Source organism: Mytilus galloprovincialis, chromosome 11, assembly GCF_965363235.1.
Source record: "Mytilus galloprovincialis chromosome 11, xbMytGall1.hap1.1, whole genome shotgun sequence".
In the NCBI taxonomy this organism is placed as follows: Eukaryota; Metazoa; Mollusca; class Bivalvia; order Mytilida; family Mytilidae; genus Mytilus; species Mytilus galloprovincialis.
The window spans coordinates 55,349,570-55,377,149 of record NC_134848.1 but is presented as its reverse complement, the minus strand read 5'-3'; the positions used below and the strand labels follow the sequence as shown (position 1 = coordinate 55,377,149).

Genomic DNA, 27,580 nt, shown 5'->3' with positions numbered 1-27,580 from the left:
TCCATTCATGATACATCATGTAAATCAGTACACATACACAACAACAAATATACAAAAAGGAAGGGAACATTGACTTTATTGCTGTTCGTCATCTCAGAGTACGTCACAGTAAGGGCTCAACACGGAGCAAAAAAAACTCTCACATCACTGCAAGATTGAGACGGCTCCTAGCACCGGCTAAAGCGGAATTATATGCAAAACTAATTTGAATAGACTTTTTAAGATGTAAAACCACTTAGACGGTCCCGGTCAGAACGTTTGTGATGGAAAAGAGTCACAGTATCTGGTTCACTTTAGGGTCTACCGTAATAAACCAAGAAAACCTATGACTTTTTTTAATAAAGAGCGATGACGTCGGTTGGGTGAAAAAATAAAGACTGATGTGAAATTTTTTTTTTTTAAACAAACCAAGCACCACATAAATTCTTTGTCAGAATTTATTTTATTTTGATGAACTCCACATCTTGTCGTACCACGATAAACTCTGTACACTTGATCCATCTTTCTGATTGGCTGTAGACATAGAAGTGTCTTTTGATAAGGACGCGATTTCTGAAATAACAACAGATATATTTATAAAGTTCGCCAAATAATAAGTTTATGGTTGATTTTAAATTTTAAGATAAACTAATGGTACTAACAGTTTCGTTCTATTTAATATTTCAAAGTTACCTCAAGAATGAACAAATCAATAAGAAAAAATAGAAATAAAAAGTAGTTTTACACTATATTCAGCTATTACTTATGAAAATCCATACGGTAAATATAAATGATAGTAGATGTGAAGTGTACCTAATGAGATGGAAGCCCAAAGTCGACTCCCTCAATCTCGCTTCCCCCCAAAAAAAAATCATAAAAGTAAACCCCTCCCCTTAAACAACTAAAGCAATGATATAGACGTGTTTACACATAAAGTCAAGCTTTTAGTCGTTACAAGATATAGAGAATAACGCATTTTCTTGAAAATAACCGTCTCTTTATATTTGCACTTATGCTTTGTATCTGACTTTCAAGATAATTATACAGGTGTGTATTTTGTTAATATAAAAAAAGAAGATGGGGTATGATTGCCAATGAGACAACTCTCCACAAGAGACCAAAAGACACAAATTAACAACTATTATAGGTCACCCAGCGTGGCCTTCGACAATGAGCAAAGTCCATACCGCATAGTCAGCTATGAAATGCCCAAAATCACAATGTAAACTAATTCAAACGAGAAAACTAACGGACTAATTTAAGTATAAAAAAATAAACGAAAAACAAGATATATGTAACACATATAAACGAGAACCACTGATTTATAGGCACATACATACAGAACGGGGCGGGGTTAAACCCTCCTCCTAACCTGTGACAGTGGTGTCACAGTACAACATAAAAAAGAACTATAAAAATCAGTTGAAAAAGGCTGATCTCATCAGATGGATAAAAATACAAATACTACAAATATTAAGACATGTTTTCTTTCATCATTAATGATTTTACCTACGTTTACCTGATTTTTAATATTTCTTGTATTTTCATGTCTCTTTTGGTCATATATATATATTAATAAAAAAATGCAGTCTAAAACATCAACATAATATACATCTTCCCGTCTTTTGGTACTCAGTGGCGGATCCAGAAATTTTCATGAGTAGGGGCCCACTGGCTGCCTACGAGGGGGCCCGATCTCGTCACGCTTCAGTGATTTCCTATATAAGCAACCATTTTTTTTCTCAAAAAGGGGGGAGGCGGGCCCCCTGCCCTCTCTAAATCCGCCTCTGGTACTTATATTTTGTTCATACTGTAAACCAACATTTTTCAAATGTTCTTTATGCAGTTCAATAAGGAACAATGCAAGATTTATATTTATTCCTCAGATTTTTAATCGGGTCATATGGCTACAATTGCACTGTGGGAAAGTCTCAAAAATAAATTACTTGAGAGAATTAAGTTGTTTTACAGTAATTGGCTTTCATACTATTGGCCTCCAGCATTCCTGGAAAGTGTAGCTCCAAGTAAACTGCATCAGATACACTAAATGTATAAAATGTTATTTTCATTTTTGTATACTTAGCATCACATTACAACTTTGTTTCGTTGTCCAAAAAGCTATCTGTCATCGACGCTTTTTCCGTCTTTAAGCCATTGTTCCTGTTTCAACATAAACTATCATGATAAACGACATTTAAAAAACGATCGATCCTTTTAGAAGGTAATCCTCGTACATCTCTTGCGTAATACTATAGCTTGGTCCTAGAGGTCACCAATAGCTTGGTCCTTGTTCGAACGTCATAAAATTTTTGTTCTGATGTTAAAAATTATAGATGTCTACTTAAAACTTTTGAACATCTTACCGTCCAACGAACAGATTGGACACTGGTTTTAATCAATTTTTGAAAATCCCAGTGGACAGTCATCTAGAAATAGTGGACATGGCGTGGCCCCTACAAAATATGACACTCAACTACAGTTGAGAAGGTATGTCGTTCATTGAAAGGATTCGAGCGTCACTGATGAGCCTTTTGTGGACGAAACGCGCGCCTGGCGCAAATACAATATTTCAATCCTGGTATCTATGACGTGTTTTAAAATTATTACATTTTTGTTAGCACATATTGGATTTATAACATGTAAGAATTAACATAAAATTACAATGTGACAAGTACATGACGGACGACAGATACTTGCAATATGGAACAGGAGAAGGAAAACAGAAGCATATCAGGTACCAGAAACCGAAACCCACACGTGGATCGAAATTTTTACCGCGAGTTTGGTTGCCCCTCGTTTCATTCTCGGAATTTGATCGGGTTTTTTTTACTCAACCTCTACCACCAGGTATCCCGGTCCAAAGTCCGTGGAATTGTCAGAAACTTTTTATATCGTTTAAAACCGCTTACTTTTTTTAAGCACGTTCCATGTTAACTGATATCGTGTAAACAAAACTAGTACTTCATGCAATTTGCATCAAAATAAAGTGGCATTATCTACGAGGTATAGAAACATAAAATATGATTTTTGTTGGTCTAATCAAATAATGAAAAATAAATAGAGATATAATAAATCGATTTTAGCAGCCATTTTGGTACAGTTTTGTCAACATAAGCAAAGAAACATCGCTAATGAATTATTCACTTGCAAGTGAATTAATAATTCGACCACCTTAAATCCATGTTCATGTGATATTCCCTGGTACCCATGAACAAAGCATGTTCAGCTATTAAAAAAATAAAACAATGTAGGGGGGTAAACCATTCGGTTGGCTGATTTTGGCTCTCACGTCATACGTTTAAGTTATACTAATAGTATCTTACCACAGGAGCAGACTGTACAGCCAATATCATCAAACATCACGCAGGATTTAGGGCAGTTTGGTGGCAGTGACAAACATTTCCTCTGTCCTGTTTTAAATATGGACAAGTATATAGTCATTTTTATAAAATTTTCGTAATTTTTGCACATTGATTATATAACCTCCAAGAGTTACTTGATAATATCGATGAAAAAAGTCAAAGTTATCTAGAAGCTAGAATAGTTTAAAAATACATTCGTTAGAACCCTTATACACAGAAAAGTCTTTTGGCTCATTCATCCGATGAAATTCAAAAATTTGCAATGCTTATAGATTAGACCGTTGGTTTTCGCGTTTGGGTGGTTTTACACTGGTAATTTGTGTTCCCTTCATAGATTGCCTTTCGGTGTGAGCCAAGGCTCCGTGTTGAAGGTCGTACATTGACCTAAAATGGTTTACTTTTTTAAATTGTTACTTGGATGGAGAGTTGTCTCGTTGGAACTCATACCACATCTTCCTAATATATCTATTAACATAGGCGGACCAAGGAGGGGCTTGGGGCCCGCCCCCTCTTTGCTGGGAAAATTTTGTTGGTTATATAGGGAATCACTGAAGTATGACTGGAGCGGGGCCCCTTAGGTCAGTCAGAGCCCCCCCCCCCCCTAATGAAAAGTTGTCAAATGTGTGTAACTGTGACTGTAAACTTTGCCCAATGCACATAAAAATAGTGGTATGGGTGCCAATGAGACAACTATCCTTCCAAGTTACAATTCAAGTTATAAAAGTAAACCATTATAGGTAAAAATATGGTCTTCAACACCGAGCCTTGGCTCACAAAAGTAACAGTAGTCAGGAAGACATGTCAGCTTACTGGAACATATTTTTCCGACTCCGAGCCGACCAGTCTTTGCTCTTACCCCTTATGACGCGTGCTTAGTGGAGAGGCAGCAAATACCAATTTTATAATAAGAGTGAAATGGCACATGAATTTTATGATTTGAAACATCAATAGAACACACTTTTATATGTGTATCATTACCTTGTTGAAGTAGGCCGTCTTTTGAATTAGACGATGGTGGTCTTTTACCTTCAATGAATTACAAATATACATAGATATAATTAATATTAAAAAGAAGATGTGGCAGAATGCCAATGAGACAACTCTCCACAAGAGACCAAAACGACACATACATTAAGTTCATTTGGTTGACCGAATACAGTTATCATGTAATTAGAGAAAAGTAATTATTTTTAAAGATAAACAAAATTGAGTTAAAAATTAATGAATACAGAAATGAATGACCCCTAACCTCCATTCATAACCTCATTTGTGACTTCCATATTAGATATGCTGTCGTCCAACACTTGAACATATATGCCAAATGAAATGTTACTAGGGGTTTACGTTGAGCTATTATAATGTTACCACATTTCAATGTTTAGAAAGTGGACAGGGGGACTAAGGGGACATGAGAATAGGGGCGGGTGTGGTAGTGGTTGGTGCGGGAAGCAAGGGGAAAGAAGTGTGAGTAAAGATGGAGGGAACTTGTGGAAGACGGGTAAAAATAGTGATACTAGAATCTGTGGATAAAATTGATTAATTTTCGTCCTTGAGTAACGGGGATGGAAGTGAGAGCGGAGAGGTAATTGGGAGTAGAGTGGTCTCAAATTGGAGTTGGGGAATATAAAGGGAAATGGAAATCAGAGACACAATGTTCTTCTCCTCAATTTTATGTCAGCAACTTTACGATATTAAGAATCTAAGCACACCAAAACAATTGTACCCAGAACGAATTTTAATCTGCATCTGGACAACTTCGAACACACACATTATTTCTTGTGTTTGTGTAGTGTCAAATAACACTATCAACTAAGCAATATTTAAACAGTATTTTTTTTTTACTTATAATGGTTTGTGACTTGGATTGAGAGTTGTCTCATTGGCACTCATACCTCATCTTCTTATATCTAAATATAGTAAAGTTAAGATGATAACTTTCATAGTGATTGTATAAATTATAGTATATTTAAAGTGATAAACAATATTTTAAGTTTTATTTCAGAAGTATTATAGAAAACTTTAAACAACATAACAGCCTGAAATAAACTCACAAGAACAAGATGGACATCCGGTTTTCTTGTCCACTGAAAAACAATTCTTTGGACAGTTTAGCCAGTTCAGGCCACACGTGTTTCCTACCACCTGAAGTAATATATTCTTTAAATTATCTAAAATTGAAAACAAATAAAATTTATTCTATGTTGCAACAGAAAAGACAAATGTAAAAAATCTTACTAAAATTGTCTTGAAGTGTTCAAATGCACAATTGGATGTTCCTGACCTTCAGGTTAACCACGAATCAAATCCAAGTATATGCATAAAGGTTAAACTGCACCTATTTTATTTTGTTTGCAGATTTCTAAATTAATTACACTGCTGGTCAAACGTAAATACAATCCTTAGTCAAACAAGTATATTAGTGTTGTTTGCCCTTATATGGTTTTCCCGTTTGAATGGTTTTACATTACTAAAATTTTGGGGCCCCTTTTTAGCTTGCTGTTCGGTGTGAGTCAAGGCTTCGTGCTGAAGGCCGTACCTTGACCTATAATGGTTTACTTTTATAATTTTTATTTGGATGGAGAGTTGTCTCATTGGCACTCATTCAACGTTTTCCTATATCAAGCAAACCAAAGTCTTAAAAGAGGGACGAAAGATACCAAAGGAACAGTCAAACTCATAAATCTAAAATTAACTGACAACGCCATGGCTAAAAATGAAAAAGACAAACAGACAAACAATAGTACACATGACACAACATAGAAAACTAAAGAATAAACAACACGAACCCCACAAAAAACTAGGGGTGATCTCAGGTGCTCCGGAAGGGTAAGCAGATCCTGCTCCACATGTGGCACCTTTACAAGGCTGCATTAGGGAATTAGCTCTAAAGAATTACCTTGGTTGCCTTTAACAGATGCTTGAACTTGGTTGGCTGACCCCTGTACATTTTCATGTCCTCTATCACTTTGTATAATTCTCTGCATTCCGCCATTTCCAATCGTATTTGTCATACTTTTAGAAAACGGATTACTCATCAAGTTTATAGAATTCGAGGCTCCACTACCAGAATACATGTTTTTCATTCCATTGCCTTGTTTTGATTTTGAAATATTGTTCTGTCCGTTCGAACTTCCACCAAGCATATTCCCAGAAAGAGGTTTGCCGCCATTTTGCATATCGGTATTTGAAATCCTTCCCTGCAATGACCCACCTTGTCCATTTATAGAACTCGACTGCCCCGAATTTTCTGGGTTCATGAAATTCAGTAGTTCAGAATTCCCCATTGTCATCCCAATATTTCCACTGTTAGAATCGGTATTTTGTTGAACGATGGCAGCCATATTGGATGGATTATATCCTCCATTGCTGTCGATGCTTTGTTGCTGTTTATATAATGTAGAGGTCAAAGTATTAGTCTCCTTATTCTGATGCAGGTTATTGTATAAGGTTTGTGATTGGCTGGATTTCTGTTGCTTTAGCATACAGGCAAATGGTAATCCATGACAGTCTGTCAACATCTGGTCCAGGAAAAGACCTGTAAATTAAACAGATACGATTGAGCACCTTACGAATCCAAATTTTGCCACAAAAAAACAAACTAGTGCTTTTATTGCTGTTTTCTATCTTAAAGTTACATTGCGGGCAGCTTACATCAAATTCAAAACTGCCCTGGAAACCTTTTGGGGGATTGTTTGATAAATGTCGACACCGATAAATCTGTACATTGAAGTCCACAGTACACTGTATACGGTCTATAGCCTTAAAGTACCAAAATATATGGGGAACCTTCATTACGGTATTCTTTTGGGGAAGGCCATCTTTGTGAATCTCTTTTGGCCAATATTCTCTTTATCTGTATGCCAATTAGTTTGTATACCCCATCTAAACACACCCGATATTATATAATGATGACACATCGAATTGGCATTTTTTTTTAATTTCGTTTTGATCCTTTCAAAAATCAATCTTTTCAAAATTAATTCATTAAGTTAATAAAGAAGAATGAATGGTAGAACAAATAAACAAGAAAAAGAAAGAAAAGTCAAGATAAACACTTTAATATTTAAACTAAATAATATTTTTAGGGGTAGGACCCTCTCCAACAACTTAGATTGACTTTAAGTCTTGTCCTTGCGTCTTAAAATGGTTTACGATTTATCAGGTATAGTTCATTATTTTGAAGAAAAAAGACGAAAAGGTGAATCCTGACGAAAAAAAATGAATACACTGAAAACAGTACAATTTAACTTACTTCTGAATTGATTACTATTATGGTCTTACCTGTTACGGTATTTAGCAGACATAATACGAAATATAATTGACCTGACATAGCCTTCCGTTATTTCTGTTTTGGATGTGCCGTCACAATGTTATCTCCCCTTAACGCGACATCTGGATGTGTATTATCTAACCTGAAGATAACAAGGTCTAGTATGTCATACATTACATGCCCTGAATTTTATAACAACATCACACTAATTTTACAAAAGTGTAAGGAAAATGCTAATCCTGAAAAAACAGTTTTTTTTTCTTAATTTTTTATTCGTTTTTTTTTAATAAAGATAACGTTATCGGTACGATAAACGGAGACATGTGTAGTATACATGAACTTGCATATGTATCTGATATAAACTATGATCATTTGAAGATTGATTGATTGTTGAATTACTGAGATGATAATGATTTAATTTTAAAAACTATTTTTAATGAGATTTATAAATTAATAAACATTTCCCGAATTTATTTGTCGTATGCTCTAGAATAAAATGTTTTATTTTGAGATTTAATTTATTTAATGTGCATAAAAGTCATTTTTTTTAAATTATTTTCGTTTGCAATGATATTTAATGGTCTTTATTTTGTTTTTCAATTTGTGAAAATGTATCATTCACTAACAAATCTGAAAATGTCAATTGTTGATTTATCTATGCAGTCGGGGAAATAAATTAATAGACAATGCAAACAATGTAGAATCAATGTAAATGTATCTTTGACAATGTTGATATTTGTAACATATTCCCACGGTTGCAATTAAACATTACGCAAGAATTTTCATGAATGAAGTCTGGTCCATTGATGAGAGGGGTGTGAAGATTTGGAAATTAATGTGAAGTGCTATTTTTACTGCGAACATTTGATTGTATGTAATAAATATGCCCTAAATACTGATGAAAGAGGTGAAACTGGAGCATTGATAATCCAAATTTTACAATGAAATTGTTTGAAGTTGAAGGAAGGTCAGTTCCACTTCCCTACCAGACAACATAAGCACGTGGGACAGAAGAGTATTCCAATAGGAGCGTTAACAGGTAGATCTATATTTTTATGCAAATGTGCGGATTGAATTCTTCCAATCAACAGGTGAGTAAATCTGAGTACATTTATTAAAACCAATTCCCGCCGTTTCATTTCGGAATTGACATCTTCCCACGGCTACAGTTCATTTCCTGTCCGTGAGTCTGCTGCAAAACAGGTCATGGTAGGACGACAAATATTTATGACATGACATTTTCAGTTTCAACTAACTATTTTAATATTTACAGAATGAATGTCTTAAGAATTAAGCTGTTGCTTTTCCCTCAGAATGATTTATTGAAAAATTGATATAAACTCAATTCATGAACAGAAATTATGCTTTCTCCAGTTTCAAAAAAACAAATGGGTCAATAACCGAGCATGAACCCTTCATTATATAGGTGCACTCGATTGAAATATGTATTGTGTATATTGTAAAATGTATAAGTTTACCAACGTATTTTAATTATTGGTTAAAAAAAAATGCAAATAAGATTGTTCATGCCCGAGTATTTTTACATTGAAGACGGTAAAGGTATTTTGTCTGATCGTTGTTGAAATTAAAATGATATATGTATTCTATTATGTATAAAATTGGAGAATGGAAATAGGGAATATACATGTAAACCAGATAACATCTTGGGTTTCATTTTGACCTTCAAGCTAAACTGTTGGTGTTTACTCTTGACTGAGTACATGCATACCTGTTCACCTGGATAGTTTATGGCATGACCTAGATAACATTATAATGCATTTTTAATGTTTTAGAATATTAAGGATTTACTTGATAGTCTGTTTTTCAGTCCTATAGTATATCTGTCCTTTCGTCTGTCCCATATTTTTTGTTGTTTCCACACTCAAATTGAAGTTTTCTTCGTCCCATAGCAGACCTCCTTTTTGTGAGAAACATTTGGTTGAATAAAGAGGGAATCACTGAATTATGACTCTGACTGCCCCACTTCCTCCTTTTAGGTCAGTCAGCCACCAAACAAAAAGTTCTGAATCCCCCACTGCATCCAAAGGGACAATTGAGGTAAAAAAATTGCCTTGAAATAATGCTATTAACATAAAGAGTAAATACTTGGGCCGTGTTCACATTGACCTAAACTCGGTGTTGTGTAAGTGTAACTCACACGTAAACTAAACAAAATTACGTTCCCATTGATAAAACTCAATGTTTACATGTAGTGTAAATCATGTTTTGTCTACATGCAGTCGATACTCGATGTAGGCCTTGTGTAGATTAAGTGTACACAAAACTGGGCATTTAAAACATAAGTTTCACCGTGCATATTTAAGGAAGAAACGATTTAAAAAAAAAAATTATATTTATAGCAATTATTTATGAAGTTCTTTACAGAAATATTTGTCTGAACTTGATATATTTATTTGTCTTGTTTAGAAATAGAAGCTTTAATAACCCCTTATCAAGACTCAAAGCAGCATCATTGCCGAAAACATAATTCATTTGAAAATTAAGGTCTTTCCGAATCGACTTGACTTACACAGAAATATTTGCCACTGGTCTTTACTCAAACAAGGATTCACTCATAAATGCATTACTTAAAAAGTGTGAGGTAAATGTATTGTTTGTCTAGTATCTCGGATCCGTGAAATTACACTAAAAAAAAAGAAAAAAAAAGCATTACCTCCCCCTTTGCCAAATACTTCTTGGAGAAGAAATAACATTTGAACAAACAGGAAAGATAGAAATATAGTGATCCCTAATATATCAATCCTTCTTCTTCGTCTGTAAGCACGCTGATGCTTAATCGAGACATCTTTATTATTTTTAAACTACTGCAAATCATCAAAATGGCTTTCATAAAGAAGCAACCACTTAACTTCAAAAAAAAGGGGGGGGGGTATTTTGATTATTTATCTGAGTCAGAATTTTGCCGCGCAAACGTTTTATTCCGGGTTTTTTTCGATGCTGGTAATCATTTTTTTTTTTACTTCAACATTTAACACTTTAATGTATGGGGAAACTCTTGATTCAGAATATTTTTTGTCATCTGTAGAACCAGAATTGTTTTCTTTGTCCAATTGAGGTTCGGAATGGTCGTTCCCTTACTGCTAGAAAAGTTGTCCGAAAACGTTTCATTCGATTCTACGTAATGAACATTTAAATGACACAGAGTTTACAAATGTGAACAAATCTTATGTACAGGTAATTAAACAAGGTGTATAGATGTGAACAAATTTAATGTGAAACCAATGTCCAGTTCATTAAACTAATTGTAAACAAGTTTACTGTACATGGAATTTGGTGTGAACACGGCCTTGGTCATTTTTGTCAAGCCCTCGACTTCAGTCGAAAAAGCGAGACGAAGCGATCCTACATTCCGTCGTTTGTGTCGTCTTCGGTGGCGTCCACAAATATTCACTCTGTGGTTAAAGTTTTGAAATTTTAATAACTTTCTTAAACCATACTGGATTTCTACCAAACTTGGACAGAAGCTTGTGTATGATCATAAGATTAATATCCAGAAGTAAATTTTTTGAAAATAAAATTCAGTTTTTTCCGTATTTTACTTACATGTATAAATGGACTTAGTTTTTCTGCGGGAAAACATAACATTCACTCTGTGGTTAAAGTTTTAAAAATTTTAATAACTTAATTTCTTAAACAATCCTTGGTTTCAGGCCTCTACTATAACTTTTTTATCAACTTGTCCAGTAGGACAAGTACATACCAAAACTAACTTGTCCGAATGAAATTGTTACTTGTCCAAATTTTTTTAACTAAAAATAACCTTTTTACATTTTAAGTTAATCGATTCACAGCGGTCATCGTGGTGGATAGTTAACTTGAAAATGATAGCAGATAGCAAATACACTTTATTCCTAGTCTTTGTATGTTCAAAGTACAGAAAACCGCAAACCGGAAGTCTAAGTTCAAATTAAAATTTCTTCCAATGACGGAAAAATATCCTGACGCATTTTTTTTGTTTTTTTCCCAAAATAACCCAAACTGAATAATAAGAATGGATGACAAATGCGACTATACATGGCACCTATAGGACACAGAGACATGATGATTTATTTATTGTGGAAGGAAGAGAAGCAACACATAAAATGAGGTCTTCTCCTTTAATAGTATAGATGCTGCCTATCAAAGACCCTTCATTAGAGCAATAAATATTCTGTATTTTTTTATATTCTTCAAATTTATAGATAAACATGTGTTTTCATAGAATAGGAGCTATTGAGATGGTTTGAGTAAAGTTGTCTTAAATTCAAATGGAATTTATTATCTTAACATTTAAATGTACCATTCATTTTCTTGTTGGAGATTTTGAATTTTATAGGCTTTATAGATCTCTGAAGCTCCATCTGTGTTTGTGTTAAATTGACCTGAATTCAACTGAAATATTGCATTTATTTTCACAACATGTCTTCAGATAATAATTTATTGGAATGTAATTGAAGACCACCTGGTTAATAGGTTTGACCATAGGTCAGTGTTATTAGGTGGTCTGTGTCTTCATGGGTTATTGATACATTTTACATATGTCAGGTTAATTGATCAAACATAAAATTAATTTGCTTTGAAAGAAAAAAATTTAGTTAACATTAAATTTTAAAATCCCAATTAAGGTAGCACAATACAAAGATTTTTCATCCCCAATCAGACATCTTTAAACTGATGTAATTTCACTCATCTTTCTTTAAACTTTATAAATGAGGTACCAAAAGAAAGAAGGATTAATCTTTCAAATTGTGATAATTTTATTATGACTAATTGTTACATAATTAATTGTTATGTAATTAGTTGCTATATTGTGATGTCCACACTTGAATGAATTTATCTTCTTTGTTATTCATAGCATCCCAAAATATTTTATAGATTCTTGCACAACACAGTTTGACCTCTAAAACTGTGTCTCAGATTTTTCCTATTGTATTTCATTCTCTCATAAATCTTCAATGAAGTTTGCAACATCAATTCATAACAGACCACTAAATTCAATTGGGTATACAATTTGTTCTATTGATGTTTTTGGAAATCTGAGACACAGTTTTGGAGGTCAAGCTGTGTTGAACAGGAATCTATAAAATATTTTGGGATGCTATGAAGATCAAAGACGCTAAATTCATTCAAGTGTGGACATCACAATATAGCAACTAATTACATAATCATTAATTATGTAACAATAATGTCATAATGAAATTATCACAATTTGAAAGATTACCCAATCGTTCTTCTCTCTTTTGGTACCTCATTTATAAAATATAAAGAAGGATTAAATGAATTACATCAGTTTAAAGTTGTCTGATTGGGAGTGGAAAAATCTTTGTATTGTGCTACCTTAATACCTTAAAATTCTATATTCATTGAATGGTCTGCATATTTTTATTGAGAATGATCTATGATAATTTTATAAAAGATTTTAGGTTTCATTTAATTTTTTTTAAGATATTATTTTCCTGATAAAATTAAAAAAGAAAAAAATATATATATACAGAGGACTTATCTGTTCTGATTATTTCCTAGAAATTCTTTGGGAACATATACATGATATCCCAAGAGAAAATAAATCTGGAATCCCTGCTGGAATTTTGATGGGATTCCAAGTGGAATCCCACCTTATTCCAGTGGGATAAAATTTCGGGAATCCCGCCCAAAATCCGGGAATTCCGATGTAGATCCCGGTTGAAATATACTGGGATATTGTGGGATTTCAATTGGGATCCCACTGGGATAAAATTTCGGGATTCCCGCAAAAGAAGCGGGATCCTGATGTAAATGTACTGGGATAAAATTTCGGGATTCCAGTAAAAGAAGCGAGATCCCGATGTAAATCCCAGTGGAAATATACTGGGATTTTGATTGGAATATACTGGGATTCCCGGAAAAAAAGCAGGATCCCAAAAATAAATCCCAGCAGGATATACATGCACCAATTCAAATAGCACTGCCACTGGGATTCCTGGGTTATTTATGCAAAAGGATACATGTCATGTTCTCCTTTCTGTTACCTAATTTGCTGTCTCTGTACTTCCAACTAGTATATACTATTTATATCGCCCAGAAGTTGATCTGTTTCCGTAACGGTATTATAAATAAATTAAGGGTATCGCATAAAAATATTAATTACTGGCCAGTTTTAACTAAATATAAGAAACTAATACTTTATTAATCGGCACAGGGTGCATGCGGATAAGTTAGTGGCCGCATTATTTATGACAGTATTTTCTAGGGTCAAACTGTTCAGTACAATTGAAAACAAAAGCATGGTCATGATGTTTTTTTACATTTTACATTAGTTGAGAAACCAACGTTTTACGATGTCGATCCTTATCTTATCATTGATGCCGGACAACAACTAATAGAAACGCACTTATGTGAACTTGGGAAACATTAGAAACGACCAAGCTTGTCTGGCAAAACACCCGTTGACATTTCTCGGACGCCCTGTCATTTATTCGCGAAAATCTCGGCATTTTTCTGACTTAAAAATATCTGTCAAACTGAAAATTAAGTGACCCATTAAGTGATTGACTTCACCTGACAGCTTTGGTGTTATACACATTATTAATTAACACCAATACCCTGTACTTGATGTTATCAGAGACATATATGTACACAAACCAAACACATATTTTCAACAACATGAATTATGGTTCATACGTTTTCCTGTTTCAACTAGACTGGGATCTCAGGTTCAGACAGTTATCCCAATTGGGATCCAAGCTTTAGACGGTTCCGATTTGGATCCCAGTGTCAGATATTCATCCGGTTTCATCTAGACTGGAATCTTGGCTTCAGACAGTTATCCCGAATGGGATCCCAGTTTCAGATATTTATCCTGAATGGTATCCCCACTTCAGATGCTTAACCCGACAATTTCACCGGGATTTAAGGAGGCTCGCGGGAATAAGATTTTCAGAAAAAAAATAAAACTTTTATTTTTCATTACAAATTTTATTTATTACCTGTAGTAGTTGTTACTTTATCATGTGGTACAAAAATTATTCCAAAAAATCAATTCGTGTTGGCCCCAGGTGACTTTGAAAATGTTTATATCATGAAAAAAGCTCTAAATTATCTCCCTTTGGTGCAAAAATGCTATTTTTGTCGAGCCTTCGACTTTAGTCGAAAAAGCGAGACTAAGCGATCCTACATTCCGTCGTCGTCGGCGTCGTCGGCGGCGTCAACAAATATTCACTCTGTGGTTAAAGTTTTTGAAATTTTAATAACTTTCTTAAACTATACTGGATTTCTACCAAACTTTGACAGAAGCTTGTTTATGATCATAAGATAGTATCCAGAAGTAAATTTTGTAAAAATAAAATTCCATTTTTTCCGTATTTTACTATAAATGGACTTAGTTTTTTCTGCGGGGAAACAAAACATTCACTCTGTGGTTAAAGTTTTTAGAATTTTAATAACTTTCTCAAACTATCCTGGGTTTGTACCAAACTTGGACAGAAGCTTGTTTATGATCATAAGATAATATCCAGAAGTAAATTTTGTAAAAATAAAATTCCATTTTTTCCGTATTTTACTTATAAATGGACTTAGTTTTTTTTGCGGGGAAACATTACATTCACTCTGTGGTTAAAGTTTTTAGAATTTTAATAACTTTCTTTAACTATCCTGGGTTTGTACCAAACTTGGACAGAAGCTTGTTTATGATCATAAGATAGTATCCAGAAGAAAATTTTGTAAAAATAAAATTCAATTTTTTCCGTATTTTACTTATAAATGGACTTAGTTTTTTCTGCAGGGAACCATTACATTCACTCTGTGGTTAAAGTTTTTAAAATTTAAATAACTTTCTTAAACTATCCTGGGTTTGTACCAAACTTGGAAATAACCTTATTTATGATCATAAGATTGTATCCAGAAGTAAAGTTTGTAAAAAGATTACTCTGTTTTTTTCTGTAATTTACTTTCAAATGGACTTAGATTTTCTTACAATCATAAAATAGTAACAAGAGGAATATTTTTATTGATTTTTTTCCTCATTGTTGTTGAGCCTGTGATTTACAGCAAAAATAGGCGAGACACTGGGTTCCGCGGAACCCTTACAAATTTTTTGTCATTAAAATTGAAATATCTTTTTTTACTCATCGGTGACCTATATTTTTTATTATTGTTTTCAAAAGCTATACATTAACTAAATAATTGTAAAATTTAAGCGATTTCTGTAATTAAATTCGTTTTTTATTTCGATATCACCTCTTTTTCTCCTATTAGTTCAACAGAAAAAAAGTACCTTTACAAAAATGTATGCTTCTTTCGAAGTCAGATTGTGAGCGTAAATGATCGGTGACCCCCCTTTTTTATTTTATTTTTCTATTAGGTATAAGATAAAGTTCATTTATAGAAAAAATTGGCGAAATCTTATATTAAATAAAAAATTTGATTTAGACCCGCGAGCCCCCTTAATTGGGATCCCGTTTTTGTTTTCTCTTGGGATATGTATAAATAGAAATGGACCTTTAGCAATTGATATTTTTCAGAATTCTTGTATACCACCAATCAGTGAAGAACTAGTTGTAGTTATGAGATGCAGATTTGTGTGTCTTTTATTTTTTAGTACTATAGATCTTCAAGCTGTTAGTGTAAAAGACCGTTAGAAACATTTTCATATTCTTTTTATTTTTTAGCTCACCTGGCCCGAAGGTAATTTTAAGGAAATTTTGCTGTTTTTGGTTATTATCTTGAATATTATTATAGATAGAGATAAACTGTAAACAGCAATAATGTTCAGCAAAGTAAGATTTACAAATAAGTTAACATGACGGAAATGGTCAAATGACCCCTTTAAGAGTTATTGCCCTTTATAGTCAATTTTTAACCATTTTTTGTAGATCTTAGTTATCTTTTACAAAAATCTTCTCCGCTGAAACTGCTGGGCCAAATTAATCCAAACTTGGCCATAATCATCATTGGGGTATCTAGTTTAGAAATTGTGTGGCATGACCCCGCCAACCAACCAAGATGGCCGCCACGGCTAAAAATAGAACATAGGGGTAAAATGCAGTTTTTGGCTTATAACTTAAAAACCAAAGCATTTAGAGCAAATCTGACATGGGGTAAAAATGTTCATCAGGTCAAGATCTATCTGCCCTGAATTTTTCAGGTGAATCGGACAACCTGTTGTTGGGTTGCTGCCCCTAAATTGGTAATTTTAAGGAAATTTTCCCGTTTTTGGTTATTATCTTGAATATTATTATAGATAGAGATAAACTGTAAACAGCAATAATGTTCATCAAAGTAAGATTTACAAATAAGTTAACATGACCGAAATGGTCAGTTGACCCCTTTAGGAGTTATTTCCTTTTATAGTCAATTTTTAACTATTTTTTGTAAATCTTAGTTATCTTTTACAAAAATCTTCTCCTCTGATAATACGTGGCCAAATTAAACCAAACTTGGCCACAATCATCATTTGGGTATTTAGTTTTAAAAATGTGTGGGGTGACCCGGTCAACTTACCATGATGGCCGCCATGGCTAAAAGCAGAACATAGGGGTAAAATTCAGTTTTTGGCTTATAACTCAAAAACCAAAGCATTTAGAGCAAATCTGACATGGGGTAAATGTTCATCAGGTCCAGATCTATCTGCCCTGAATTTTTCAGGTGAATCGGACAACCTGTTGTTGGGTTTTACAAAAATCTTCTCTGAAACTACTAAGCCAAGTTAATTATAGATAGAGATAATTGTAAGCAGTTAGAATGTTCAGTAAAGTAAGATGAACAAACACATCACCATCACCAAAACACAATTTTGTCATGAATCCATCTACGTCCTTTGTTTAATATTCACAAAAACCAAGGTGAGCGACACAGGCTCTTTAGAGCCTCTAATTAAGAATTCTGATTTATGATCCATCAGTGAAGAAGAGGATGAGACCTAGATTCATGTTTATATTTTTATTTTTTCAGAATTCTGATATACCAGCCATCAGTGTAGAAGACTACGAGGCACAGAATCACTATCACAACGTAGACCTCTTCAAAAGTATAAATGCCCTGTTAAATAACACACTTGATTTGTCCTCTATTCCGGGGATGAATATTCAACAGGAACAACAAAAACGTAAGTGTTAGCTATATCAAATACTCTTTGGCAAGATTTTTTGTTGATTATATAGATATTAGAAGATGTAGTATGAGTGCCAATGAGACAACTCTCTATCCAAGTCACTTTTACTGTTCACGTCACATTTTGGGATGAAGGTAAAGAAAAAGATAAAAATGGAAAATTTACTAAGATCTGACATAAGTGATCAATAGATATAAAAAGATGTGGTATGAGCGCCAATGGGACAACACTCCAAGTCGCAATTTATAAAAGTAAACCATAATATTTCAAAGTACAGTCTTCAACAATGAACCTTGGCTCACACCAAACAGCAAGCTCTTAAAATGTCAGTTTGTCAGAAATAGCTTTTTTTGGTAAATTTTTTGCTGGTAAATTAATTAAATATTGCAATTTCAAGGAAAGTTTACTTGTATACACATGATAATATTGAATTTTGAAATGGAAGTTTTTATAGTACAAACATAATTGCTGTTGCAGTTAATACAGTAATAAACATGTGGTAATAATTTATAAACGGATATTAATGTGGTTTTTTACAGCAACTATGCCACAGATGCCGCTACAAATGCCACAAACAAGTCATGAACAAGTTCCTGTTTCATCTTATGATCAGAGTCTCTACAACAACATGTCGGCAATATATCCTGGTAACCTTTTATCCTTTTTAAAACACTTACAGCGGCACTAGCTGTTAGATTTCAAGTTCACTGATTTTAATCAAATTCTTATATTTGATTTAAAACAATGTAAAACATTTATCCGAACTATTAAAAGTCTAAAATAAACAATTACCTGGGCATGGGCATAATAATACGTAGCTTTGTTTCATGTGTATTTTAGTCTAGACGCCATCTAATTAATTATCGAGTTGACCTCTAAAGTCATCTTATGACCATATAAGCGATGTAAACATAAATATAGTATAAATAGATGAGCAAACTCATGCAATTGGATTATTCTAGGTCTATTTAATTTCATATTATAGATTAAAAAATAAATGTTTTATCATCATGATCATTATTTTTACTTGTATAAGTGATTTTCTGTGGATGGAATCCGTCAATCAAATGATTTACCTTTGCTTCAATTTCAATGTTCACATTCTTTTCATTTAAATAACTTTACAAACACATTTCACTTGTTATCCATATCAAGCTAAGGGGTTATATTTAATTTCACATGAATACAGGTTCAATGAGGTCAAGTTATTCACTTGCAAGGGAATAATTAACAATCAATGTTTTAGCTTATTTTGACAAAATTGAATCTTACTGGCTGCTAAATGCAAATTATTATATCACTAGTTGCATTTCATTAATGATTGAGCAATAAAAATAATATATTAGATTTTTTATATATCTCATAGCTAGTGCCCCTTTAACACTATTTTGTCTTATCTCAGGTAGGTTCTGTTCTGTTTTAAATGAAGGTCTTTGCAGGGAGTAGTATTATTATAAGACTATTTGGTTAGGGACTTTCCAGATTTATCTCATGGGGGAGGCACTCAAATTAAAATTGTGGGCAGTTGCATCATTTCTTTATGATTTTGTACGAATTAAGAGTAAAATAAAGATTTTATATTAAAAGGTGGTTAGTTTAAAAAACGCAACCTCCTACCTTCCAATGAAATTAAATGGGAAAATATTGTTGTCTTGTCTATAAGGCATGGATCTAGCCAAGATTTTGTAGTGTCTATTTTATCTTTATATAAATATGGAAATTGAGAATGTGTCAAAGAGGCGCAGCAACCTGATCCAAAGAGCAGAATATAGCCCACCAATACAACAAGAAAATAGTTTTCATTATTTGAAAAGAACTGTATCTCCCTTTAGAGTTCAAGTATCCTCCCATATATACACATATGAGAAGAACATCACCGGTATTATGCCAACAACCAGTTTTAGAATAAATGTATTTATTTCTGATGCAGAGACCCTTAATTTTGCCTTTTATTTGTTTCTGCACAATTTCCATTTATTTGTTATCATTTTTCTGTTTTTCTGTAAATCCTATTCTGACTTTCACAGTACAAGATGACAAAATTGCAGATCTCCTTTGTACTGATGGTAAAAGATAAAAAAAAAATAAAAAAATCTTCCCACATATATCTGCTTTGATTTTAGGAGGAAAATTTAAAGACCAATACATTACATATTTGGTCTAAATGTCAGAGTTGTGGACTTAATATATATGTATATAGTGTCTTCCTTTATATTATACTTTATACAAATAGTGCAACTTTACTTGAACATTGATGCTATTATACATTAATTCCAGGTTTACATTTATTTTCTGTACCTGCCTCTCAACAACAACAACAACAGCAGCAACAACAGACAGTCCCTCAATCCTCATTATATAGCTATAAACCTGCAGACATGTATCAGACACCACAGAAATACTCTAGAGCAATCAAAGGTCCAGATAGAAGCCCCAGTACACCCAGGTAAGCTTAATACAACAGGTATACAGTAGACACCCAAGACAGTCCCTCAATCCTCATTATATGCGGTGACCCCACTTTTTAATTTTATTTTTCTATTAACTATAAGATAAAGTTCATTTATAGAAAAATATAGAGAAATCCTATATAAATGATTTAGACCCGCGAACCCCCTTAATTCAATATTAAACAGATATATCATGTTAAGGAGGGGTATTTGTGAAAAATACCAGTCGAGAGAATGTTAAATTCGCGAGTTTACATTACATAAATGGCTTCTCATGTTCATTAAATAATGTCTTGTTTACATTTCAGTGATTATGGGATGTCCTCGCCTAATGCCTTGTTTACATTTCAGTGATTATGGGACGTCATCACCTAAAGTCTTGTTTACATTTCAGTGATTATGGGACGTCCTCACCTAATGTCTTGTTTTACATATCAGTGATTATGGGATGTCCTCACCTAATGTCTTGTCCACATTTTAGTGATTATGGGACGTCCTCTCCTAATGTCTTGTTTAAATTTCAGTGATTATGGGACGTCCCCTCCTAATGTCTTGTTTACATTTCAGTGATTATGGGACGTCCTCACCTAATGTCTTGTACACATTTTAGTGATTATAGGACGTCCTCTCCTAATGTCTTGTTTACATTTCATTGATGATGGGACATCCTCATCTAATGTCTTGTTTTAATTTCAGTGATTATGGGACGTCCTCACCTAATGTCTTGTTTACATTTCAGTGATTATGGGACATCCTCGTCTAATGTCTTGTTTTCATTTCAGTGATTATGGGACGTAATCACCTAATGTCTTGTTTTACATTTCAGTGATTATGGGACGTCCTCACCTGATGTCTTGTTTTACATTTCAGTGATTATGGGACGTCCTGTCCTAATGTCTTGTTTTACATTTCAGTGATTATGGGATGTCCTTTCCTAATGTCTTGTTTAAATTTCAGTGATTATGGGACGTTCTCACCTAATGTCTTGTTTACATTTCAGTGATTATCGGACATCCTCATCTAATGTCTTGTTTTACATTTCAGTGATTATGGGACGTCATCAACTTGTGTTTTGTTTTACATTTCAGTGATTATGGAACGTCCTCTCCTAATGTCTTGTTTTACATTTCAGTGATTATGGGACGTCCTCTCCTGTCTTGTTTTACATTTCAGTGATTATGGGACGTCCTCTTCTGTCTTGTTTTACATTTCAGTGATTATGGGACGTCTTCTCCTAATGTCTTGTTTAAATTTCAGTGATTATGGGACGTTTCTCCTAATGTCTTGTTTTACATTTCAGTGATTATGGGACGTTCTCACCTAATGTCTTGTTTTACATTTCAGTGATTATGGGACGTTCTCACCTAATGTCTTGTTTAAATTTCAGTGATTATGGGACGTAATCACCTAATGTCTTGTTTTACATTTCAGTTATTATGGGACGTCCTCACCTAATGTCTTGTTTTACATTTCAGTGATTATGGGACGTCCCCTCCTAATGTCTTGTTTACATTTCAGTGATTATGGGACATCCTCACCTAATGTCTTGTTCACATTTTAGTGATTATGGGACGTCCTCACCTAATGTCTTCTTTAAATTTCAGTGATTATGGGACGTCCTCACCTAATGTCTTGTTCACATTTCAGTGATTATGGGACGTCCTCACCTAATGTCTTGTTTACATTTCACTGATTATGGGATGTCCTCGCCTAATGTCTTGTTTACATTTCAGTGATTATGGGACGTCCTCACCTAATGTCTTGTTTACATTTCAGTGATTATGGGCTGTCCTCACCTAATGTCTTGTTTTACATTTCAGTGATTATGGGACGTCCTCACCTAATGTCTTGTTTTACATTTCAGTGATTATGGGACGTCCTCTCCTAATGTCTTGTTTTACATTTCAGTGATTATGGGACGTCCTCACCTAATGTCTTGTTTTACATTTCAGTGATTATGGGACGTCCTCTCCTAATGTCTTGTTTAAATTTCAGTGATTATGGGACGTCCCCTCCTAATGTCTTGTTTACATTTCAGTGATTATGGGACGTCCTCACCTAATGTCTTGTTCACATTTTAGTGATTATGGGACGTCCTCTCCTAATGTCTTGTTTTACATTTCAGTGATTATGGGATGTCCTCACCTAATGTCTTGTTTAAATTTCAGTGATTATGGGACATCCTCTCCTAATGTCTTTTTACATTTCAGTGATTATGGGACGTCCTCTCCTAATGTCTTGTTTAAATTTCAGTGATTATGGGACGTCCTCTCCTAATGTCTTGTTTTACATTTCAGTGATTATGGGACGTCCTCACCTAATGTCCTGTTTTACATTTCAGTGATTACGGGACGTCCTTATCTAATGTCTTGTTTAAATTTCAGTGATTATGGGACGTCCTCCCCCAACAGTACAATGAATGATACCCTATCTCCTGTAGAGAAGATACTGTATTCTAATTTGATATCGGGAAGTCGTAGAAGTACATCACCAGCTGACTCCGACACTAGTGGAATTAGCAGTGAAGGTTCAGAAGCAGCACTTATTGATATGATGGTAAGAACACTCCCAAGTGCCATCTAAGAATTAGTCAGTGGTGAAAACTTGACAAAACAAAAGCTGCTAAAGTTTACATTGATTTAAGTTCAGAATTTGTAATGTTGCACGAATATAACTTTATGCTGAGTTCACACGCAATTTGAATTCTATTCACATTAACTAATTCAAATTAGTTTATATTGCATTCGAAACGTTTTACATTCTAACATCAATTCTAATTCTAAGTGCAATGCGCATCAAATTCACTTTACTGTCTTTGATATTACTTTTAATTCACATTAACAAAAACTCGTTTTTGGAAGAGTGTGTGAACGAGATTAGGGAATTCGATTTGAATTCAATTCGAAATTAAATGTATGTGTAAACAAGGCGTTAGTTTCCTTTTCCTGTTTTATTTAAAGAGATAATTTTTTGAAATGTTTACTAGAAATTAACAATTAAGGGGAGATAACTCCAGAACTTGCTCTCCATCTAACATGTCTGAGGAAAGTTATCTAGATTTTTCTCGATTATCAGAAACGCAGCAACAAAAGACACCATTTCTAACTCAGGTTAAGGGTGACTTCAAAATAGGATGGTTATGCAGGTAAGTATTTTCTTACCATGTTTTTAAATTAAACTGGCACATAAATGCATTATTTTGAGAGTTGTTTTAAACTGTATTTTCAACACCACATGCAGCCACTCTTAAGAATTCTTTAAGCAGGAAGTGTTATATAAAGATATCAGCTAAAATTGTTGAAAACACAAATATAATTCTTTTATACACTGTATATGAAAACTAGGCTGAGCAAGTTTGTTATTGTAAATTTCTTCCGTTAAAAAAAGAAATATTTAAAGGAAATAAAATCAAAAATTTTACAGAATGGATATGAATTCCATATAAGCAAAAATACACCCAGACAGTCATTAAAGTGTTTTATTCATTCATTTCTAAATTTAGTCATTGTCTCTGTGGTCTGGTAGTTTGCTGTTTCAGAATTTAAGGGACTTTGGGCAATTTCATTGCTCTTTGCTTAAAAGAAAATAACATTGTAACATTTGTTGACTTTCCAGTGTTAAGAACATTGATAAAGTATTGGTGTATGCATTTGATGGTATTAACCCAGAATGCATCAGATTCAGAATCCGTGAACTGGTAGGGAGTCCAGGAGTGTGCTAGATAGATCTCTTCCCAATACAGTTTTTAGTCCAGTAAGAAGGATTATTTCTGACATGTTTTAAACATGTCTTTAAAATTTGATACTGGATGTTAATCTGCCGTCATTCTATCAATCATTTCATTTTTAGCACTCATTAAATATGGGAAACAGAACTAAACAACAACAGCAGCAGCAGCAACAACAGCAAATCCAACCCCAACAAACGCACGCAGATGTGGCGGCACAATTATTTCAGGCCCAGCAGCAACAACAGGCATTGTCAACCCAACAACAGTTACAAGCCTTACAACAACAAAGGGAGGGAACTGGAGCCAGTCAGATGGTACAAACATCAAGAGGTTACTCCGTTATTAATCCTTTCTTAATGGCAAATGTGGATCCATATGCTATTGATAGAGCAGCAAGGTTACATAGGAATGCAGCAGGTCAGTGATTAAATAGCAGGGTCCTATTGGAAAGGGGGTGGTGGTCTTTATTCCTTTATTTTTAAGGTTGGTTTTTATGCCCCACCTACGATAGTAGAGGGGCATTATGTTTTCTGGTCTGTGCGTCCGTTCGTCCGTCTGTCCGTTTGCCCTTACAATTATATGATTATGTGGTCCGTTCGTCTGTCCGTCCGTTCGTTCGTCCGTCTGTCCCGCTTCAGGTTAAAGTTTTTGGTCAAGGTAGTTTTTGATGAAGCTGAAGTCCAATCAACTTGAAACTTAGTACATATGTTCCTTATGATATGATCTTTCTAATTTTAAAGACAAATTAAACTTTTGACCCCTATTTCACGGTCCACTGAACATAGAAAATGAAAGTGCGAGTTTCAGGTTAAAGTTTTTGGTCAAGGCAGTTTTTGATGAAGTTGAAGTCCAATCAACTTGAAACTTAGTACAAATGTTCCCTATGATATGATCTTTTTAATTTTAATGCCTTATAATATTTTTTACCCATTTTCACGATCCATTGAACATGGAAAATGATAGTGCGAGTGGGGCATCCGTGTACCTTCAGGGACGATTCCAGGTGTTTTCAAATGGGTCCCTTGAACATCAAATTGGGAATGTTTATCCCAATTGGGAATTTTTATGCAAAAGATCTAAGACGAAATAATATCATTTTCCTGTAAAAGCGGAAAATGTATATTAAGTTTAACATGTACACTGATGTAAGAAGTTGTAACATTTTGAATAATTATGGATGGGCTACTGATTATGATATATATGATTCTCAGAGATATGATCACCATATCACTTGACAGTTATTGGATTGAAACCAGGGAAGTTGTATTACATGAATATCATTGCACATGATACACTATCATCTTAGCTATGGTAACCCAAGCCTTTTACATGTACATAAACATCTATACCAGCTAACACAAATTGATGGCAAGCCGTTTTGTATTTATTCAAATGTCAAGATATCTCATGTAATATATTAGATATATGTAAGATATCTCATTTAATATATAAGATATCTTCTATAATTTCATTTATATAAGATGTCTTATGTATGATATAAAATATCTTATATTATATTCTATAAGATATCCCATTAAGTTTATAAGATATCTTATATACGTTATAAGATATCTCATAAAGTATATGAGATAACTTATTAATATTTTTTTTAGACAAGACATCTTTAATAATTTACCAGATATTTTATACAGTTTATAAGATATCTTATATAGTTTATAAGATATCGTATATAGTTTATAAGATATCGTATATAGTTTATAAGATATCGTATATAGTTTATAAGATATCTTATATAGTTGATAATATACCTCATATAGTTAATAAGATATCTTATATAGTTTATGGGATATCTTATAAAGAAAATTATATAAGATATCTTATAAACTTATTAACTATATATGATATCTTAGTATAAACTTTATAAGATATCTTATCAACTTTATATTTAATAAGATATCTTATATACTTTATAAGATATCACCTAAAGTTATTAAGATATCTTATTAATATATTTCATATAAGATTTCTTTTATAGTTTATAAGATATCTTTAAGATATCTCATAAACTATATAATTTATAAGATATTTTATATTGTTTATAAGATATATCTTATATAGTTTATAAGATATATCTTATATAGTTTATAAGATATATCTTATATAGTTTATAAGATATCTTATATAGTTTATCTTATATTGTTTATAAGATATCTCTTATATTTTATAAAATTATTTTGAAAATAGTAAATTTCATGAACTTTATAAGGTATCATATATAATCTATAAGGTATTTTATATAATATCTTATAAACTATACAAGATATCTTATAAAGTGTATAAGATATCTTAAAGTTTAATTAAATAGCAAAACGGCTTGCCATATACACCACTGAAAAAAATCATTCATTTGGTATTTTTTTCAACAGGTCATCTTTATAAATTTACTTTGATTCAAATGGAATTCAAATTGAATTGGCCCATTGTCGTATTCAGAAAAGCAATAATAAAAGTGTATATACTTAATTGATAAGATATTGAAAGCAATAGACCAGTGAACTTCAACATTATTTTTCAAAAACGCTCAAACTTTTGTCTTTTTTAGGAAATATAGCAAAATGCTCTATTTTACAAAAGAAGTTTTCATCAAATTATATAACCAGCTCTGCTGAGCGATCTGCTTTTACGAAATCGGCGCCCATTAAAATGTATTCATCAATGTTATATATCAAAATTTGAATTTGCTCTTAGCCGAGGTTTGCTTTGACGCCCATTTTGACAAAAAGCATGTTTTTGATCAACCTGCTGGGCGATCGTCTTTTCATGACGAGATCAAATACTCCCATCTATACTATTAAACGAGAAGACCTCATTTTGTGTGTCGCTTCTCTTCTTTCCACAATAAATTAATTAACACGCCTCTGTGTCCTATAGGTACAGTGCATAGTCGCATTTGTCATCCATTTATATGATTATTCAGATTGAGTTATTTTGGGAGAAAAACGAGAAAAAAGGCATCCGGATATTGTCCCGTCTATGGACGAAATTTTAAGTCAGATTAGACTTCTGGTTTGCATTTTTCTGTATACTTTGAACATACATATACTACAAATAAAGTGTATTTTAATTCTATCTGCTATCATTTTCAAGTTTACTATCCACTGCGGTCACAGAGTTTATTAAATGGAGAGGGTCTGTATACTATATCAATTGACCACCATTAGTAAACTTGGAATTGAAAGTAAATACACTTTATTTATATAGTAATGAATGTTCATAATATATAGATAAGCGCTAAAATTATTCATGTGAACTTTTGATACCTTTTCTGAAATTCTCCAGTCATAAAAACTTTTACAAAATTCATTTATTACAACAACAAAAGAAGATGTGGTATGATTGCCAATGAGACAACTCTCCACAAGAGACCAAAATGACACAGAAATTAACAACTATAGGTCACCGTACGGCCTTCAACAACGAGCAAAGCCCATACCGCATACTCAGCTTTAAAAAGCACCGAAATGACGAAGTAAAACAATTCAAACGAGAAAACTAGCGGCCATATTTATGTACAAAAAATGAACGAAAAACAAATATGTAACACATAAACAAACGACAACCACTGAACTAAAGGTTCCTTACTTAAATGTTCATAACATTCTAAATGTATGTTCATATTGAAATTGATAGAAAACCAAAAATTGGGAATTTTGGAAATGAAGGAGGAGGGATAAAAAAAAA

At 33.2% G+C, this 27,580-nt stretch overlaps 2 protein-coding genes across 2 annotated transcripts in view; one reads left to right on the top strand and one right to left on the bottom strand.

The window, feature by feature from the left end:
* Window positions 1–406: 406 nt before the first annotated feature.
* On the bottom strand, window positions 407–7,750 carry LOC143051240 (uncharacterized). The gene is made up of 6 exons (XM_076224209.1): window positions 7,623–7,750; window positions 6,238–6,876; window positions 5,393–5,509; window positions 4,320–4,367; window positions 3,303–3,389; window positions 407–552 (listed from the first exon to the last, which is right to left on the bottom strand). Exons 1-6 carry the CDS (start codon window positions 7,669–7,671, stop codon window positions 443–445), a joined length of 1,050 nt encoding a protein of 349 aa, XP_076080324.1. The 5' UTR covers window positions 7,672–7,750; the 3' UTR covers window positions 407–442.
* A 968-nt stretch (window positions 7,751–8,718) lies between these two features.
* The window catches only part of LOC143052403 (uncharacterized), a 38,939-nt gene continuing 20,077 nt past the window's right edge, over window positions 8,719–27,580 (top strand). Inside the window, exons 1-6 of the mRNA XM_076225435.1 lie at window positions 8,719–8,820; window positions 17,539–17,692; window positions 18,238–18,345; window positions 19,976–20,144; window positions 22,533–22,704; window positions 23,998–24,295. Coding sequence (XP_076081550.1) covers window positions 8,818–8,820; window positions 17,539–17,692; window positions 18,238–18,345; window positions 19,976–20,144; window positions 22,533–22,704; window positions 23,998–24,295 — 904 coding nt within the window. The 5' untranslated portion in view covers window positions 8,719–8,817. The remainder of the gene's footprint in view (window positions 8,821–17,538; window positions 17,693–18,237; window positions 18,346–19,975; window positions 20,145–22,532; window positions 22,705–23,997; window positions 24,296–27,580) is intronic.

What these genes read in the sequence shown, in the direction of transcription:
- LOC143051240 (XM_076224209.1), bottom strand. Translation starts at nt 7,671, where the DNA reads ATGTCAGGTCAATTATATTTCGTATTATGTCTGCTAAATACCGTAACA. An exon ending in TCTGCTAAATACCGTAACAG is followed by an intron (nt 6,877 to 7,622) that starts GTAAGACCATAA and finishes TTTAATTTACAG; the next exon opens with GTCTTTTCCTGGACCAGATG. An exon ending in AGACGGCCTACTTCAACAAG is followed by an intron (nt 3,390 to 4,319) that starts GTAATGATACAC and finishes TATTTAAAACAG; the next exon opens with GACAGAGGAAATGTTTGTCA.